The sequence below is a fragment of the Pseudopodoces humilis genome, chromosome 18 (assembly GCF_049639895.1).
Source record: "Pseudopodoces humilis isolate 2021_Gansu_Grassland_sample_001 chromosome 18, ASM4963989v1, whole genome shotgun sequence".
NCBI classification, from domain to species: domain Eukaryota; kingdom Metazoa; phylum Chordata; class Aves; order Passeriformes; family Paridae; genus Pseudopodoces; species Pseudopodoces humilis.
In genome coordinates, this window is record NC_142217.1 from 16,890,019 (window position 1) to 16,909,052 (window position 19,034).

Here is a 19,034-nt window from a genome sequence, read left to right on the forward strand (position 1 = left end):
CAGGCCGCCCTCACCTCCTTGGCTTTGCTGAAGCCCATCCACATCTTGAGCCTGCGGACGAACAGCTCGACCATCTCGTAGTCCTGCGGCTCGAAGGCAGGCCGGTAGAGCTCGAAGTGCATCTCACGGTAGCTGTGGATCAGCACCGCCGCCAGCAGCCGCAGCACGACCCACACCTCCAGCACGATGTACGAGGTGCAGAAGAGGCAGCAGAGCCCCGAGGCCTCGGGCAGGCAGGGCCGGAGGCTGGCGCTGCCCCGCAGAAGGGCCAGCAGCAGCAGGAGGCTGCTGCCCACGCTGCGGAAGGACTCGGAGGAGGAGGAGAAGAGCTGCGGAGGGACGGAGGAGATGTGATGAGAAGGGAGCAGCAGCAAAGCGTTGCCCTGACCCTCAATATCCCCTCCCACACGGGCCCTGAGGGTGGCCACAAATGGGCTGGGACAGGGACAGCCCCTGGCCAGAGGCAGCAGGAGGGGCACAGAGTGGCCAGGGGACCCAGGGGCTTTGCTCATGTCATGAGAAGGGGAGGGAAAAGGGGCAGCAGGACCACCAGCAGCCCCTCTGGAGGGAGGGGAACGTACCAGGAAGCCGAGCTGGGCGTAGGCCAGGAGGAGGAGGGCGAAGGCCACCCCTGCAGCCATCAGCTCCTTCATGGACTTCTGGAAGGTCTTCCCAAACACTGACCACTGCCGGACGAAGCGCAGCTGCTGGGCAGCCTGGGAGGGGAGAGGAGAGGAGGGACTTACAGACACATTCCCAGCCCAGGAAGGGTCTCTCAAACACGTGAGAAACCCAAACCCCAGCACAAACACCCCAGTCTGCAGGTTCCTTGCAGACCTAACCATCCCATCAGCCACACTCGGCTGAATTCCCCGAGGGAATCGAGGGCCCAGAGGCCTCAGAGACACAAGGTGCCCAGCAGAGACACACCTGGTGGCCTCCCCGCCACCCCCTCTGCCCTGGCAGGGCTGTGCAGGGGCTGACAAGCACAGGAGGGCCAGGGCACCCCCCACCCACGCTGTTCTCCCCCAGCCCACCCGTACCTGCACCGTCAGGAGGAAGAGGAGGGACGCGGCCAGGCTGCTGAAGACGGAGCTCAGGAAGGCCACCTGGTAGAAGTTGGTGAAGCCCCTGCGGTTGCTGAGGTACCTGAGCCACTGCTGGTCAGCCAGGGTGGCCTGGCTGAGGTGCACCAGCACCGTGCACGTGGTGAGCAGGATGAAAACCCACTGGCTGTAGTTGCCCCACAGGGTGAAGTAGGCTCTGCCTTCCTTCTTGATGGCCAGAGACTCCGACACCACAAAGTAAACCACAAACAGCATGAGGAAAACCTGGAGGAGGAACAGAGAGGTGACCAGGAGAGGTTATGGAGAGATCACCAGGAGAGGAAGAACGAGGAGGAGATGAGAGGACAAGCCCTAACTGCTGTGCTTCACTGGGGGACCCTGCAGCACCCCAGGACAGCAAAACCCCCCAAACCAGGCCAAGTCCCGCCACTGCTGACCTGGAGCATCCTTAGCATCCTGTCCTGCACCCCAATCCCTCCTGAAGCTCCCCAGTGCCCACAGCAGTGCCCCTGTGGCAGGGTGGCAGCACCCAGGGGATGAGGGCTCTGCTGACGCCACCCCCAGGGTGACAGACACGGGGACAAGCGGCCCCAGGCAGAGCAGCTCGAGTCCATGGTGAGCAGCCTGGGTGAGGGTCCCCAGAGCCCCCCACGCAGAGGCCCCACACTGACCATCATGAGGAGCTGCAGGGTGACCCCTGCACTGAGCCGCAGCAGGGGGAAGGGGCTGATGGTGACAGCGGCCACGGCCTGGCCGGCCCCAGGGAACTCCAGGCGCAGGGTGACGGCCACGTGCAGGTCCACGCTGGGGTTGTACTGCAGCAGCTCCACAAACACTGCCCGGCTCCTGCAGAGGCACAGCAGCAGCTCAGGGTGGGTGGGCCGTGAATGCTGTGCCCCTGTGCCACCCCTGAGGAGCCCAGGTGACAGCAGGACACTGCCTCTGCCCTGCCACACTCACATGTTGTCGATCCACGTGTGCTGCTGCAGGAATTCCAGCTGAGCCCGGCTCTCCTCCAGGGAAGGGCCCAGCTCCTGCACGTAGCCACTGCTGTCGTAGAAGGAGATGTAGCCCCAGTACCAGATCCTGCAGAGGAAGAGGAGCTGTAGGTGAGGCTGAAGGACACTGGCTGCTCCCCTGTGTGGCAGGCCAGGCTCAAGGGACAGATGCAGCTCCTGCCCCTCAGGATTCACTCCACAAGACAGATTACAGGTGTGCATTGATCCACCTCAGTGTTCCCAACCTCAGAACAACCCCAAGCCCTGTGGTGGCCCAGACTTGCATGGAGATGCTTCTGGGGACAAACTAGAGAAATGTGATTTATGTCGTGCCCGGGGTGCTGCTGTCACCCCCCTTTAGCAGAAATCTGGGGTGCTGGGCTCCCCTGCCCTGGAAGGTGCAGAGTTGAACCCTCTGCTGCTGTTCACGCCATTTGGAATTTCTGTGTCCATCTGCCCCTGGCCAAGCTCAGGGGATGAGGTGAGGGCTGGGAACAACCCAGAGCACCTGTAAAGACCTGTGAGAGGTCTGTAAGGGTCCCTGAGGAGGAGCAGGGGTGGGAGCAGGGGTGGGAGCAGGCAGGGCAGCCCTTACCCCGCCAGGTCGGGTGCTGAGTGTGCCCACGCCGCCGTCCCGTTCCCGGCTGTGCTCTCCCAGCCCACTCCATAGTCAGCAGTGGCAAAGCTGTGCTGGTCAGTGCAGCTCCTCTGGGTGCTGCCCATGCCCTGCAGGATGTCCTGGGCACTCTGCTGGCACTCAGCTGGAATGAGAACAACCTGTGAGCCCAGCACAGAGCTCACCTTCCCTCCCAACCCCTCCACACTCATCCCCTGTGCACCAGGGTGAGGGAATGGGCATGCACAAGTCAGGAATTGAGAAAAGGATGGATATTATTAATAAAAATAGAGAGCTGTCCAATTTAGGAGTTAGGATATATCCATGCCACCAGGTCAGAGTGGATTAGCTGGGTGCAAGTGGAACAGAGACATCCCAGCTGGCCTTGGCTAACTGTGGACCAGCACTACTCTGGTCCCTGGATTGGCTTCAAACTGCCAGAGGGCAGGGTTAGATGGGATATTGGGGAGGAATCTTCCCTGTGAGGGTGGGGAAGCCCTGGCACAGGGTGCCCAGAGCAGCTGTGGCTGTGCCTGGATTCCTGGAAGTGTCCAAGGCCAGGCTGGAGCACCCTGGGATAGTGGAAGATGTCCCTGGACGGACTTTAAGGTCCCTCCCAGCCCAAACCATTCCAGGATTCCACGATCCACTCCTCAGTTCATCTCTGCAGAGCAGAAGCGCTGCCTCCCCAAGCTGTGCTGCCTCCCCTCAGCCCCAGCTGCACCCAGACCTGCCCATCTGTCCCCTCCAGGACTGTCACCTCCCACTGTGACAGCAGAGCCACCATCCCTGCCCTCCCTCCTACCTCCCCGCAGGCGCAGCTGGCGCAGCCGTGCCGTGCCCAGCGTGGTGCTGTGGCTCTCCTGGCCAGAGCCGTTGTTGTACAGGTAAGGGAGGAACACCTGAGACATCCACACCCAGAACTGATCCGACCTGCAGGGGGCAAGGTGTGAGATTGCTGAGTCAAAGCTGCAGACTTGGGGGCACGAACAAAACACAGCGATGTGCACAGAGCCAAGGGCTTTGCAGTGACACACCCTCAACCCAGGGAGCCCCAGGGGTGTGGAAAATCAGCTGGGAAAATTTAATCCAGCTAAACTCATGTGCAGAGCGAGGAAGAGCAGACTCTGGACAAGATGTTATTTCTGGCTCTCGTGACCTGTTCGTGGCTACAACTTGTGGCTGTAAATTCTGGAGACAGAGAAACTCTTGTTCTTTAGAGCAGCTCCAGAAAGATCAACATCAACTCCTACAGCCCCTTCTCACTGGGGAAATCACTAAACCTCAGAGAAATGAAACCTCTCAATCCCCAGAGGCCCCTCTGCTCTCCAGGGGAGCAGCAGAACCACGGAGACAAACAGGACCTGCCCACTGCTGTGGAGTGCCCAGCTCCACATGGGCACCAAGGAACCTCTTATGGGACACACTGTGGAGCACAAGCCCAAGAGAGGACTCCCCTGGCCCCCAGGGGCTGGCAGGTACCTCTTGATGAGCAGAAAGTCGTTGCTGCCCAGCTGCTGCTTGATGGAGCTCTGCAGGAGGAAGGCCCGGCTGGTGCGGGAGGCGTCGCCGTAGTTGGTGAGCAGGACCACCAGCAAGAACATCATGTAGATGAGGAAATTCTGGGAAGCAGAGTAAAAATGGGATTTCATGAAAGGGCTGGATCCCAATCCTGCAGCAGGGCAGTGCTTTCCACGGCCATGCAGTAGGATCAGAGCCAGAGACTGAGAAACTGAGGCAGAAGCTGACAGCGAGCACTCAGGGGATCCCAGCTGGACTGGGAGGACCCACACTCAGAAGAGTCTGAGCCCTGGGCTCAGCAGCAGGAGATGTCTCACCTTGAGCATCCTGTGCAGCAGTTTGACCTTCCTGGCCTCCTCCTTGGCCTGGAAGAGGGCAAATCCCTGCGGGGGCCGGACTTTGCCGATCCTCTCGGACACGTGTTCCACGCAGGGCTGCTCCACCAAGGTGTCGTCCTCCTCTGGGTGCAGCCTCTTGGCAACCAGGGAGAAATAGAGGGCTTCCAGCAGCACCTGGGCCACAGGGAGAGTGCTGAGCCACAGGGAGAGTGCTGAGCACCTCAGCATTCCAGCAGCTGCTCCCTTGGCACAGCTCCTACCATTCCAGCACGGCACAGCTCCTGCCTGGACCTTCAAAACCAAGTGCCACCAGCCCTGCCACCAGCCCTGCCTCTCCCAGTGCTGCTGCTGTCCACATCCTACCCTTCCTGAGGGATATGGGGTGGGAGAGACCATTCAGGGCACACAGTGTCCACTCTGACCTGGTTTCTCTGGGGAAGGGGATTCACTGTGCCTGGAAGTGTTCCAAACCCACATGGATGTGGCACTTGGGTTAGTGGTGAACACAAAGGTGGTGCTTGATGGACTTGGTAACTTTAAAGGGCTTTTCCAACCTTAACAATCCCGTGCCAAGTTAATTCCAGCTGTTAATTCCACGTACAGGTCTGTGCTGCCACGCTCCTGCCACGCTCACCTTGAGGGGCTCCCAGACCAGGAATGATGCCAGAAAGCTGAATATCCCTGAGATGAGCCACATGAGGGCCACGCTGGAGGAGAAGCCCACCCCGATCCACACGGAGACGCCTGCGGAGGTGGCGAAGAGCAGGAGGCTGATGCCGTGAGCCAGGAGGGAGCACCAGGGTGGCAGCAGGCGCTTCCTGAACGTCTGGTCTGCAACTGGGAGGAGGAGGAGGAGGAGGGAGAGCAGTGTGAACATCACTGCAAAGAGTCCTCGTGGGCACAGGGAGGGCTGGGCTCTCGTGGCAGCAGAGATCCCAGCCCTGGGTGAGTTTGGAGGGATCATCCCACACATTTCTATGACTGGTGGCTGCAGAGGGTGCAGCCCTCCCCAGGGGACACTGCAGGGACTGTCACAGCACTGAGCTGGCCCAGCGCTTACTGAGATCCAGGCTCCAAGAGAAGCTGGCAGGAAATAGCAGCGATATCCCAGGCAGGGAGCTGCCCTTCCTAAGGCTCCTTTTCTATTTTATTTCCAGTTTACCCCACTGTGTCTCCACAGGGCTGTGGTGTGGGATGGGCCCTGTCCCCCCACACCCCGGGGGCACAGCCCTGGTACCTGTCCAGGTGGACTTGGCTGATCTGCTCACTTCCCTGGGAGGAGGTGCCAAGTTCTGCCCTTTGTCGTTCAGCCTCTGCATCATGACAGTCTCCACCTTCTCCCCGAACACGCTGGACCTGCCAGGCACAGGGGGAGCCTGCTGGGAGCTGTGCCACTGCTGGCTCTGTGCTGAGCAGCCTGGCACCGAGGGGCTGAATTCCAGCACCAGTGCTGGGACATCACACACGTCCCCAGGGCACAGACACTGCTCTGTGTCTCATGGACAGGGCCTGACAGTCCCACCCTTCCCCTGGCCTGCCACTCTGCAGTGGCTGCTGGGCTGCCAGCCATGGGGGTGGTGGTCAGGGTGCCCAGGAGGGTGTCCTGGGCATGGGAACACAGCACAGATTAGGGTGGAATCCCCTTCTCCCTCCCGTCAGCACCATGAAGTGAATCCTCATCCCAGCACTTTGCCCTGGGTCCAAAAGTGCTGGAGACACAGCTGTGGCTTTAAGGGACATTCCAGGTGGCTCCTGGAAGGGTGGCAGTGCCCTCCTGGAGCTGTGGCTGCGGGGGCTGCAGGAGTCGTGGCCAGCAGGGACACAGTGACCCGTGACAGGGTCCCAAACCCAGCTCAGCTGGCTGTGAGGGCAGGGGGTGGGGGGCTCTGACCCCGTGGGGACTCTGCTCCCCAAACACTCACAGGCCTGAGATCAGATCTGTCTCTGCCCTCATGTACGGCCCCAGGTCCTGCGAGTGGGAGATGCCGCTGGCTCCATCTGCCAGGATCTGCCGGATCAGATCCTCATCTGGGAAAGAGAGAGCACAGCCAGCGTTGGCAGGAGCTCAGCACCCAGCACCACAGCAGGGCATGGCTCAGCCACCTGCTGAAACTGGGAGAAGTGCCACAGTGATGTCCTGCTCCCTGTCCCTCCCCTGCTCCTGGCTATCCCAGCTCAGCCACAGTGCTGGGCAGGAAACTGCTGGTTCAGAAGGCCAAGTTCTCCTTCTCCAGCCATTTCTAGAGGCTCAGGGACGCACTGTGGCTTTGAAACTAGTGAGGAAGTGCTGCTTGCTTGCAGCATTCCCATGGGAACACACCTCTCCTGGCTCTCAGTCCGCTGCCATCGTGGGACCACCCACTTCATTCTGATGCCCACCAGGATTTCTGCTTTCCCTGACTAAAATCCTCACTAAACAGACACAACCCTCATCCCCTGCCCTCCAGAACGCAGCCAGAGATGGCAGCAGCTCTGCTGTTCCGCTCTGCCCTAAGCCAGGGGGGGCTCACCTGAGGCTGAGAAGTATCGGGGCTGTCCCTGGTGAAGCCCAAGGGACAACGTGTCCTCCTCGGTGGCCAGCGGGGCCTCCAGCCCCAGGTGGCGGCTGGCCCGGCCTCTCTTCAGCTTCTGGATGGTGTTGCCCATGATGGAGGGGTCACTCAGCAGGTCTGGCCAGCTGAGCAGAGCCTCGCTGGAGGGCCACGGCACCAGGCTGCAGGAAAACGGGAGCGGTCAGGAAAGAGGAAAGGAACTGTGGGAATGTAGAGGGAAACAGCCGTGGGAGACAAGCCCAGCCCTGCCAAGCACAGACTGGAGAGCTGCTTGCTCCATCTCCAGAAGCCCACTCACCTCTTGGAGTCCTCCAGGAACAGATCTGTTTTGGTTTGCTCAGAGAAGGCCTGCGGGGAACAGCAAAGCTTCAGGAACATGACACGGGTTGGAGCCTGGCCAAAGCAGTGGGTTGGGATCTCCAGCAGTCACTGAGCTGCTCTGGACCCACAGCCCCAGGAGCCTCCCCAGCTGTGGCAGGGAAGCTCTTACCTCTGCCTGGAGCCCGGGGAAGGTGGGGAAGGAGCTGTCAAGGATGGAGGAGTCCAGGTAGTTGTCGATCTCCAGGGACTGCTGGTCTGAGTGAGTCACTGTGTGGCTGATGGAGACCTGCAGGGCACCGAGGAGGGACAGAGGTGACACTGCCACTGAGACCAGGCACATGCACACATGGCACATCCTCCACTGCCTCCTGTGCCCTGTAGCCACAACCAGGGCCACCCAGGCTGTCCCAGCTGCAAGCCCCCAGGAAGCCCCCGAGTTTGAAGCTTTTGTTATGTGCTCTCAGCAGCATCAGCCATGTTTGCTGTTCATCAGTCCCCGAGCAGCTGGCTGCAATACTTCATGGGGCTGCTAATTGTGCTTAACTAGTCGTTAAATCCCCAGCTAATCCCTGTCCAGCTGCCTCAGCCAGCTCAGTTTGTACTCGGGGCAGACATCAGAGAGGCTCCACTGGGCAGCTCCTGGGCTCCTGCCTTGGGTGCCTGTCACACACACTGAAATCCCGAGGGAGAAAGTGCCCAAACAGCTTCTAAAATCTGCCTTTTTGGTGCCTGGGCACTGACAGAGGCCAGCGGTGATCTGGGCTCAGGGAGGGGCAGAAGGGTCTGGCCCTGGTGCAGCACAACAAGTGCAGAGCCCAGCTGGAGGAGTGAGGTCCCAGGAAAGGCAGAATTCGGCCTCCCAAAAACAAACCCGGTGGCCTCCCACCCACCTGAGCAGCCTGCAACCATCCCCACTCCTTACCTTGCCACGAGCCATCCGGAAGAGAAATAAAATGACCAGGTAGAGAGGGTAAACCACCACGCTGGACACCAGGCCAACAGCCACCGTGTCCACACTGACGGGGATCAGGCTGGAAACGGCCACGTTGCTGCAGGGAAGCAAAGAGGGATCAGAGACAGCAGTCAGCAGGAGCATCTGGGGCTGCCAGGTAAGCAAAAAGGAGACAAAAGTGCACAACCAGGAATTCCAGATGTGCAGAGAAGGAAATGGGCCTGAAAACCAAAATCAGACTTTCTTTGGTCATCCATCGTCCATGTCCTGGTCCCAGACTCCTCAGAACGGGGAGGGCACACTCAAGGCACAAGCAAGGAAGCTCTTCCCAGCAGGTGAGAGCTGTGTCCTGCCCCATGGGACAGCCCTGAGTGGACACTGCCCACCACACCTTGAGTGGACACTGCCCACCATGCCCACCACGCCCTGAGTGGACACTGCCCACCATGCCCTGAGTGGACACTGCCCACCACACCCTGAGTGGACACTGCCCACCATGCCCACCACGCCCTGAGTGGACACTGCCCACCACGCCCTGCACACACCTGAAGTGGACACTGCCCACCACGCCCTGCACACACCTGAGTGGACACTGCCCACCACACCCTGCACACACCTGAGTGGACACTGCCCACCACGCCCTGCACACACCTTGAGTGGACACTGCCCACCATGCCCTGCACACACCTGAAGTGGACACTGCCCACCACGCCCTGCACACACCTGAGTGGACACTGCCCACCACACCCTGCACACACCTGAGGTGGACACTGCCCACCACGCCGTACCACATGGCGTTGGCACAGAGGAAGAGGAAGATGAGGAGGCAGCAGCAGGTGGCCCTCTGGACGCGGGTGAAGCGGGAGCGGGGCGGGCGGTCCCACAGGGACAGCCACACGTGCTTCTCGAAGAACCCGCGCTGCAGCTCCGCCACGAAGATCCGCCAGAAGCTCCTCAGCTCGCTCTCACCTGGGGACAAAGTGACACACTCAGGGTGGCTGCAGCACTGTGGGGACCCGGCTGAGGCGGCCACATCCATCCCACAAACTCCAGAGTATCCACACCCCATCCACAGGGTCCCTCCTCCTGCAGTGCTCCAGGTCTGAGGATGAGCGGCTGGAAAAGCTGCCCAGCAGCAAAGGATCTGGGGATGGCAGGGGCTGAACATGAGCCCAGCTGGGTCCAGGTGGGCAAGAGGCCAATGGCAGCACCATGGCTTGTGCCAAAACAGTGTGGCCACAGCCCCAGGCAGTGCCTGTCCCTTGTGCAGGGCACTGCTGAGGAACCTCACAAGAAGAAAGACATGGAGGGGCTGGAGCATGTCCAGAGAAGGGAACAGAGCTGGGGGAGCACTGGGAGCAGTTGAGGGAGCTGGGCAAGGGGCTCAGCCTGGAGAAAAGGAGGGGCCCAGGCAGCAGGGGTGAGAAGGACCCAGGGGATGTGGGGCACTCACTGGCAGCAAACACCTCCCTCTCCACCAGGCCATCGTTGTCCTCGCTCTCCACTGACAGCCAGTCGTTCACCAGGAAGAAATAGCTCTTGCTGCTCTGCAGGTCCCGCACGATGACGTGCTGCAGGTACCACGAGGGGCTCAGTCCTGAGCAGGGGGAGACCGAGGAATTATTTCATGGCACACTCACCCTGTGTGAGCCCGCAAAGCTGAGGGGGCACCGTCAGTGGCACGGTTGTCATCGAGGGGAGCGTGGCACAGCCAGCTCACCCTGAGGGGACGTTTATGGTCACAGAGCACAGCACATGGCGTGTCTGGGGTGGCACCTGGCCGCTCTGCGAGGGAGACTCCGTGTCTCCCCACCACATCCCCCCGATCCAGCGGTTCACCACGGGCCAAGTCCCCCTGTCCTGGCCCAGCACGTGGCCCCTCCATGTCCCACCTTTGTTGTCGTGCCAGATGCGGATGCGCCAGATGCTGCCCAGGCTGCGCTCCGTGGCGATCTGGAACACGTCCAGGCTGTTGCGGTGGAAGGCGTTGTCCCCATCCAGGTGTCTGTGGCCACTTTTGTTGTCCACCCCGTACAGGGCGATGCCCACGTGGGCTGTGGTGCCTGCAGGGAAGGAAGGGGCTCCCTCAGGGAAGCTCACCCGAGGTGCAGCTGTTCCCCAGCCCTGCCTGTCACAGCTCTATCTACAAACCCAGCCCCCAGAGGGAAGCCAAACTTTGTGCCTGCTGCTGGGAAAGATTCAGAACAAAGTGATGGATCCTGGAGGATCCATCCAAAGGGCCCACAGGGCAGGAGAGGGTCTGAAGTGAGGAATAATCTCTGCCTCTGCAACCACAGCCCAGTCAGGGGAGGCAGGATGGGGGAATTTCTCTCCTGGGTGGTTCCTTCCAGCAGCAATTGCCTGTCCCACCACAACAGCCAGTGTGGAGCAGCCTGGGCTAGTGGAAGGTGTCCCTGCCCATGTCAGGAGTTTGGAACCAGGTGGTTTTTGAGGAACCTTCCAACCCAAACCATTCTTTTGACCATCATCCCACAATAGATCTGGGAATGCTGTGGGAAGCCCTGGACTGAAGCTGTGGCTCAGCTCTGGGCCCCGCGGGCAGCATTCAGAGCGTGACGTGCTGAGGTGGGACCTCAGGTGAACTGCAGGTGTCCCCCTGGGAACCAGGCATGGGAGCAGGCTGTGGGCTCACCTGATCCTCTGCCCCAGCCCGTTTTCACCAGGATCTCGTATTTGTACATCCCGTTCTTGCCGCAGAAGGGAATCACCCCCACGCGGTTCATGTCGATCACGTCCAGCTTGTGCACGATCAGCGCGGCCACCGAGTAGGTGACAAAGCACACGGCACACGTCAGCAGCACGATGTAGTTCAGCCCTGGGCCTGGAGCCTGGAGAAGAGGGAAGTGTTGAAAGGCAGCCCCAGGAGGATCCCGTTCCCATTCCCTGCCTCCTTCCTGGCCGTGGCCCCGCAGAGCTGCCAGGAGCTCCCTGCTCCCGCTCCCATCACGGGGACGCGGTGAGGAGCAGCTGGAGGCCCCTGGGAAGCAGGGAGCAGCTGGCAGGTGTGACTCCCTGAGATCAAACCGTGCTGGGTGACAGCTGCCAGGAACCTTTGGCACCTCCCAAGAGGGGAACACGGTGCGAGGAGTCCAGGCCAGGGACTAAAGCCATCTGCAAAGGTCTCTGCTTCCAGCCACGACTCCCAACCAGGGGACACAGCCTCCCCCGAGCTGCGCCCATCTGCACCTCCCAAAGGCTCCCAGATGCCTGTGCTGGTGCCAACTTGGACATGGAACCAACAGGAGCCCATGGCTTTGCTCCAGGTGCTAACAAGCTGTTCTGCGTGTGACAGCACTGCACAGCCTCTGCTTTGTTGCACTCACGGGAAAGATGAACTGGACAGAGTTTGGGGGCACAAACAGGCTGGCCCCAAAGGCTGTGAGGTGCTGGGTCAAGCACACGGCCTGGTCTGGCCTGGTCTCCTCCAGGGGGACAATTCCTTCTGTCTTCCAGCGCTTCTCCTGCTCGCTGAAGTACTGGCACAGGGACGTGTACAGCCCCAGGGTCACCTCCACTGCCGACCAGCTGAAGTGGTTGGTGATGTTCAGGTAGTATTTCTGGATGGGGTCGTCTGTTCTGGAGAAGGCAAAGAGCAAGGAGATGACTCCCCCACCTCTGAAGGGAAACCAGCCCCATTCTGGTGGAGGTGTGCCCAGGGAAGGCTTCCAGCCACAGGGGCAGGGATGCACCCAAAAAGGAGGAGAAGCCCAGTGAATGAGGTGTAATTTACACCCCTTGGCTGTGCAGATACTCAGGGGCTCCCCAGACCACCTGAGCACCCCTCACATGCATCCACAGCACAGCCTGAGGCTGGCAGGGACTACCAGGGAGGTTTCTCTTACCTGGGTGAGGTGAAGAAGGTGTAGAGCTTGTGGTCACTTCCAGCCAGGGCGTCCAGGCTGATTCTCTTGGAGGCAGAGCAGTTGTGCTCGTTGGGCTCGGGCTCATGATGAAGGTAGGCCATGATGAAGGGCTCGGGCTCACTGGCCAGGTAATGCTCTGTGGGGAGGGGAAGGAACAGAAAGGGCTTTAAAAACCCCTGGGAGACTCAACCACAGGTCTGCTGCCAGCACTGGGGCTCAGGGAAGAAGGAATGCAGAGAGCTGTGGGAGATGAGGGACCAGAGAGTCCCTGAGCACTGGATACCATTGGGCCTGTCTGGAGAGGAACTGGACAATGCCTTCCAGGGCTGATGTGGCTCAGCAGAAGGGCTGGGAAAAGCAAAAGGCTTCTCAGGGCCAGAATCCACAAGCAAGGATGACAGCAGGCATGGAGATTGTCCAGGACAGGCAGAACTTTGAGAATGCAGTGTGGAACCTGCTGCTGCCACCCAGCATCCCTTCCCACACTGGTTACCCCTCACACCCAGCCCTCCTTTCCCACAGGAAGGACTAACAAAGAGGTGGATTTGTCTGCCCTACCACTGAGGACTCTGTAGGTGAGCTGAAAGTGCAGTCCTGCTTCCCTGTTGTTGCTCTCCATGATCACAATCAGGTTGACAGACGCTCTTGCCTCGATGACTTCAGTGCCAGCCACGAGATTTTCGGGCTCTGTGCTGTTTGAGACCATCACAGTGATGGCTTTTTCAGAGTCCAGGCTCCCGATGGGGATCTGCACCCCGTTGTGTGTCTGGAACTCCATGGAGGCCACCTTGGTGGACACGGTGTAGTTGCTGATGTACCCAAAAGGGAAGGGATTGGAGTCCACTTGGAACATGACTTGGATGACATCCGTCAGGTTGGAAAGGGTGGAGTTGAAGGCCTGGGGGATGGAGAACTGGCAGTTTGGTGTGTTTTTGTAGCAAAGCAAGTTAAAGGGGTCAGACCTCTTGCCTGTGGCCTTAATTTCTCCTCCCACCAGCTCGAGGGGCTCTTCGTTCAGCACCCGGGATTTCATGAGGATTCGCATCAGGCTGGAAGACAGGTTGTAGGCTTTGGGAGCCAGCAGCAAATTGTGGGAATCAGCAAGCAGCTCCTGGGGCTTGGATTCTTGTGAAACTGTATTGACAAGGTGGATTAGGTCACCTGCCAGGAGAGAAATGAAGAGGAAGTGATAAACAGCCTGAATAACTGCTACAGTCAGGACTACCTGACACCTTCCCAGAGAAAACAGACGAGGCTTTGCTTGCTCTTTTCTCACTGTTCCCCTGCACATGACCTTCCCCACTGGAGTGTTCGTAGCCCAGAGCCAAAAGCAAAGCTGTCAGCAGCTCCTGCAGCCTCTCTAATCTACCAGGTTTGGTGAGGAATACTTAATCACAACACACTTGATTTCCCTCCTGTGGAGTGAAGAGAAGCACAGCTCAGGAAACAGGGAGGGAATGGATCAAACAAACAGACGTTCCTAAGCTTTTGCACTACGAAGTGCACAGCACTCAGAAAGGAGTGCAGAGGTAACAAGGGGTGCAGAGAAGGTGTCTGTGCTTCCCCCTGGGTCACCCAGGTGGGAACTTCCACACAGTGCTCCCAGATGCCCCAGTGAGGCTTGACAGCCTCCTTGGACTCTGACCAGGAAGACAAGCATCTGGAAGCCATAGCTGTTGCTCACTGTTTACGAAAAAGAGAATCCCCTGGAGTATTAGTGAGTTTATTAGGAGTATTAGTGAGTTATAATAACAACTGTCAGATTTAAATGTCCACAGAGCAGCTGCCAAAGCCAGGACAACCCTGGGAAAAGTGCAGGGAGAAGAGAGGGCTGGGATGCCACACTCCAAATGGCAGATGCAATTTCCTAAAAATTTGGGCCAAAAGCCCAAATGGCAGAGGAGGGAGGCTGAAAGCTCCCCTCAGCCTGCTCCTGTCCCTGAGGCCGGTCCCATCCCCAGCTGCAGGACAGAGCTCACCTGTGATGTTGAGGATGTTGTCGGCGATGCCGGTCGGTGTCACCGTGCCCTGGGTGGTCTCCCCTTGCAGAATGGTCATCATGGTCTCCAGCTTGTTGAGGGTCCTTGTCAGGCATGACTTGCACACCAGCTCCTTGCTCACCACCTGCAAAGGGACCAGGGTGTGACAGAGCAGGAACAGCGCAGGGAAAGCCCAGCTGGCTCTGTCCTGAGGAGACCTTTTCACTCTGAATGTGCCCCGTGCTCTGCCCAGCCCTGGGGAGGGGACAGCAGAGGCTGCCCTGCTCACACTGACAGCGGCCAAGACTCTTCCATCTCCCTCCCACCACATTCCAAAGTGCCAGAGTACAGGCAGGCAGAGGATGCCTAGCAGAGGATGCTTCTGGGTTGGGAAGAGGAATAAAGGGAGGAAATCATTGCCCAGAGAAGCTGTGGCTGCTCCATCCCTGGAATTGTTCAAGGCCAGGTTGGACAGGGCTTGGAGCAACCTGATCCTTCCAACCCAAGCCATTCCAGGATTCTGTGATTCCAAATTCATGTTCCCTGGGGTGCACTCCTAAGGACCAGGCACATCTCCTCTCCGGGACCACACAGAAACCAACCAGGAAGGGCTGGATGGGATCCTCCATCCACTCCACGACCTCCAATGGAAGCAGGATTTAACCCCAACTGAATCCATTTCAGTGTCCAAATCCTCCTGAAGGCTGTGGGAGGAATCCTGCCACTCAGGCACGATGGATGTCCCTCCCTCTGCTCCCAGATGTGTCCAAGAAACAGAATGTTCCAGCCATGGCCTGGAGCTTCCTGCACTCTCGAGGGCTGGATGGGAGGGACTGAGGCAACACATGGAAGCTGTTACAACCCCGTTCCTAGCCCTTATTCATCTTTTTTCTTTTAATCATCATAGGATTCAGCCCTGATTCACCATATGTTTCGGTCAAGAATCAAAACAGCATTTGCAGGTCTTGAATTCCCCCTCTGCTGCTTTATTTGTAAACTCAGAGAAGCCGGGACAGACTGTGTGAACTGCAGTCAGGAATCAGGGATCTGGGGAAGACACTGGTTTATGGGGAGGAACCACCCAAGGGCAGCTCCTACTTAGGGAGGAGAATTGACCAAGAAGTCCAAGATTCTTTTTTTTATCCCTCCAGGAGAAACTAATTCTGATTTTTCCTCTCCCTTGTAGGTAAAATCAGAAATGTACCAGCCCTGATGGACACTTGTGCAGGAAAGGAATGTGTGAGCTCCACTTGGGAAATTCTGGAGTACTGTTTTCCTAAGCTTTTCATTCCAGCCCAGAGCACAAAGTAATCCTGGAATGTCATCTTTTCCCATGGAACAAAAATTCTATTTCTAGACCTAAGCTCCCACAGCAAAATCAAGTCACGAGGCAGGAGGAGGTGGGGGAGACAGAAACAAACTGGTCTAGCATGGAATGGGATGTGCTGAACCCCAAACCCCCGACAGAGGGGAACAGAAGGAAGGGACTTTTGAGGTTTGCAGGCTCAGGAGGGAAGGGAGCTGGATCCTGAACCCTAAGCCACACATCAGGACTCTGGGTGGGATGCAGTGCCTGCCCATCACAGACCTGCCTGCAGGGCCAAGGTACCTGACCAGTCCCCAAAGCAAAGATTAGGGAGGGTGTGAGGAGGAGCCAGAGCAGCCTGGCTGAGCACCAGAGCACGAGGGCATTACACAATCTTCCTCCTCCCTCCTGAATCCAGCAGGCACCAGCCCCAGCACTGGCAACGGGGGCTGCCAGGATCACGGTGCTTCCAGTGAGAAGCACAGCAGAGCAGAGAGGGGTTTCTCGTCTTGTAGGGCACAAACAGGGCTGGGAGGAGAATCAGACCTGGGCACTGGCCCCTGGCCCAAAGCAGCTCTACTTGTGTTACTCCTGATGGGAGCCCAGCCTGTCCTCACAGGTTCTGTGATTCCCCCAGGAATTTATTCCAATGTTTCTGGAGCCCCTCTGCTCTGGAGCCAGGCTGGGAGAGCTGGGTGTGTCCAGGCTGGAAAAGAGAAGGCTCTGAGGAGACCTTAGAGCCCCTTTCCAGTGTCTCATGGGGCTCCAGGAGAGCTGGAGAGGGACCTGGAACAAGGGATGGAGGGACAGGACAATGGGGAATGGCTTTAAGAGGGTAGATTAGATTGGATATTGGGAAGGAATTGTTCCCTGTGAGGGTGGGAAAGCCCTGGCACAGGGTTCCAGAGAAGCTGTGGCTGCTCCTGGATCCCTGGGTGTGTCCAAGGCCAGGTAGGATGAGGCTTGGAGCAGCCTGGGATGGTGGAAAGTGTCCCTGCACATGGCAGGGGGTAGAACTGGATGAGCTTTAAGATCCTTTCCAACCCAACCCATTCCATGGTTCTCCAAATCTCCAGCCTGCTGCAGCTGCCAGCCAGGGCAGGCACCAGAGGAGCAGCACAGGGCTCCCAGGGGCAGAGCTGGCAGCACCCAGGACGTCACCACAGAAACCCTGATGGGGCAGACGGTGACATTTGTCCCCCCTGCACGTGGAGGGGGCCAGGCAGGCACAGCAAGGACTGGAGGCTCAGGGCTGGGGCCGTACCGTGCACTGTGCCAGGGCAGCTGAGATCTGCTGGATGTCATCCACCGTGTTCACCTTCAGAGAGTTCAGGGTCTCTGTGATGTTGTTGCGAGTCCAGGTCCGGAGCTCGAATTCTTGCCCAGCCTCAGGCTCCAGCAGCACGGATCGCTCGTACTGCGGGTGGAAAATAAAACAGCAAGAGCTGAGGAAGGTGGAGCGAAAATAACAGAGTGAAGAGCAGTTTCAGCTGAGCTGAGCTGAGCTGGAGTCACCTGTTCCCTGCACTCCACATCTCCTCCCTCTGCTTCTCCCCAGAGGGATCTAACGAGCTGGTTTTCCAACAGAACTTCCTCGATTTCACTTCTGCTCTCCAAGCAATTATCTTAACAGGGACTCAGCAGCTAACTAGTAACTGGAGTGCAATCCTTATCCAGCTTAGCAGGGTGCCTGTGCTCAGGGGGATCGTCCCTGCCTGGCTTCCAGGTATGCAGCAGCCACTTCCTGGGCAGGGAAACAGGAATACAGCCCCAAATTCCTGCCCTGCCTATAGAGATCGTTGTACAAAATCAGGCCCAAAAATTCTCCTGGTGATTGCAAGGACTTCTGGAGGCCCCTCTTGGGCAGAACGAGCTGTGTTACCTCATTTAAGATGGTGATGAGGGCCAGGGAGTACTCAATGACCTGCTGAGGGTCCCCTTGTTTCACCAAGCCCTGGAGCACGGTGTCAGTCTGATTGTAGAGCCAGTGGGAGAGGCTGGGGAAGCCCTCGGGGAGGCCGATTTCCATGGAGCTGCAAGGAAAGAGGGATTTGGGTGAAGTGCAGCCTGGGCTGGAAGGGAGAGGAGGGAAGGCAGGTGGGTGACCCACAAAGGCAGCACTGCCCCATTTGCAGGAGAAACACCACGGACCTGCAGCCTGGCTCCTCACTGGCCCAGCCCTGGATCTCCATGATCCCAGGAGTCTTTTCCCACTTAACAATTCCATGATTCTATGCAAGCAGTTAAACTCCTGGGAAAACATCCCCCTCAAGCAACGATCCACAAAGCCTGGGATTCTCTGTGAGCACTTCTGCTGAGCCTCCCCTCCCTTTCCTGCCATGGCCAGGAGGCAATCCCCTCACCCAGGAGCAGGGCAGGGACCCCCAGCCACGAGCCTGGGATGTGGGAGCTGAGGCTGAGGGCCAGCCCAGCCTGCCAGCCGCTCCTTACCTGTTCACAGCCACCACGGTGGCTCCCAGCTGGTCCTGCACCAGCACGGCCACGGACACCTGGAAGCCGCTCTCGTGGAAGCCGGGGGGCAGGAAGGCGCCGTGCTCGGCCCGGCTGCCCTTGTACACGCAGAACTCGTGGAAGTGGCCGGGGCGGTGGCGTGAGGCCAGCAGGATGTACACCAGCGGCCCCTCCGTGTCCTCCGTGTCCTGCCAGCCTGCAAGGGAACCCCAGCGGGCTCTGACGGGGCCGTGGGCAGCCACAGACACCACCCCAAAGGAGCTGGCACTGCCCCTTCCCTCCCCTGGGCTGCTCCATCCTGCTCAGCCCTTCGGCGTGGATGGGGTTTGGAGCAGCCTGGACCGGTGTGAGGGACAAGATCTTTGAAGACCCTTCCAACCCAAACCATTCCAGGGCTCTCTGATGGCTCTCTGGACCAGCAAGGGTCTGGCAGACTGTCCCCAGAATGAGGACAGCTCAATGACTCCATCAGGCTGGATGGGTGCCTTCGTTCTCTCTGAATTTTTGTGACGTTTAGGGGTTTCTCCTTGGGTGTTTGGGATCTGTTTTGGATTTAAAGGGATTATGAAAAATTCACGATCAAAATAAAAATATAAATAACTGTGCTGGGACTGGGAACAGCACTGACAAAAGCCACAGCTTCTGTACAAGCCCTGCAAAGCCTGACTTTAGACAGAGGCTCAGCCCTCCAGCAGTTCAGCATCTCAGGAATAACTGGGTCCAGGATAAAACCTGCACAAAGCTTTCCTTGGTGCTTCCAGGAATTACGGGGAGTTTCACAGGAGCTGGGCTGTGTGTTCACTTCAGTGAGTCCCAGTGAAGGTGCTGGCACTGCCACTGTGTCCTGTGTCTGTCACTTCAGCTTAAAAACAACCATTAAGAGCTGAAATTCCCACCATTCCAAAGAGGAATAGATTCCAGCACTATTCTGGATAGCTCAGAACATACCAAAGTTACAACCACATCACCCTGAACAGGTTTCTGCTGCTCCCCCAGTTTGGTGCTCAGCCCCCTGGAAGCAGCAGGAT

The 19,034-nt window shown here is 58.5% G+C and overlaps 1 protein-coding gene across 1 annotated transcript in view; it reads right to left on the bottom strand.

The window, feature by feature from the left end:
- PKD1 (polycystin 1, transient receptor potential channel interacting) overlaps window positions 1–19,034 on the bottom strand; it is a 78,809-nt gene that overhangs the window by 4,322 nt on the left and 55,453 nt on the right. Inside the window, exons 19-45 of the mRNA XM_005523215.2 lie at window positions 17,986–18,202; window positions 17,417–17,567; window positions 16,799–16,951; window positions 14,229–14,373; window positions 12,808–13,410; window positions 12,229–12,385; window positions 11,710–11,962; window positions 11,019–11,214; window positions 10,258–10,428; window positions 9,819–9,962; window positions 9,124–9,334; window positions 8,336–8,462; window positions 7,583–7,699; window positions 7,391–7,440; window positions 7,051–7,253; window positions 6,463–6,568; window positions 5,778–5,896; window positions 5,175–5,377; window positions 4,520–4,714; window positions 4,164–4,303; window positions 3,487–3,614; window positions 2,661–2,826; window positions 2,028–2,153; window positions 1,739–1,913; window positions 1,044–1,331; window positions 582–716; window positions 15–329 (exon numbers count right to left, since the gene is read on the bottom strand). Coding sequence (XP_005523272.2) covers window positions 15–329; window positions 582–716; window positions 1,044–1,331; window positions 1,739–1,913; window positions 2,028–2,153; window positions 2,661–2,826; window positions 3,487–3,614; window positions 4,164–4,303; window positions 4,520–4,714; window positions 5,175–5,377; window positions 5,778–5,896; window positions 6,463–6,568; window positions 7,051–7,253; window positions 7,391–7,440; window positions 7,583–7,699; window positions 8,336–8,462; window positions 9,124–9,334; window positions 9,819–9,962; window positions 10,258–10,428; window positions 11,019–11,214; window positions 11,710–11,962; window positions 12,229–12,385; window positions 12,808–13,410; window positions 14,229–14,373; window positions 16,799–16,951; window positions 17,417–17,567; window positions 17,986–18,202 — 4,994 coding nt within the window. The remainder of the gene's footprint in view (window positions 1–14; window positions 330–581; window positions 717–1,043; window positions 1,332–1,738; window positions 1,914–2,027; window positions 2,154–2,660; window positions 2,827–3,486; window positions 3,615–4,163; window positions 4,304–4,519; window positions 4,715–5,174; window positions 5,378–5,777; window positions 5,897–6,462; window positions 6,569–7,050; window positions 7,254–7,390; window positions 7,441–7,582; window positions 7,700–8,335; window positions 8,463–9,123; window positions 9,335–9,818; window positions 9,963–10,257; window positions 10,429–11,018; window positions 11,215–11,709; window positions 11,963–12,228; window positions 12,386–12,807; window positions 13,411–14,228; window positions 14,374–16,798; window positions 16,952–17,416; window positions 17,568–17,985; window positions 18,203–19,034) is intronic.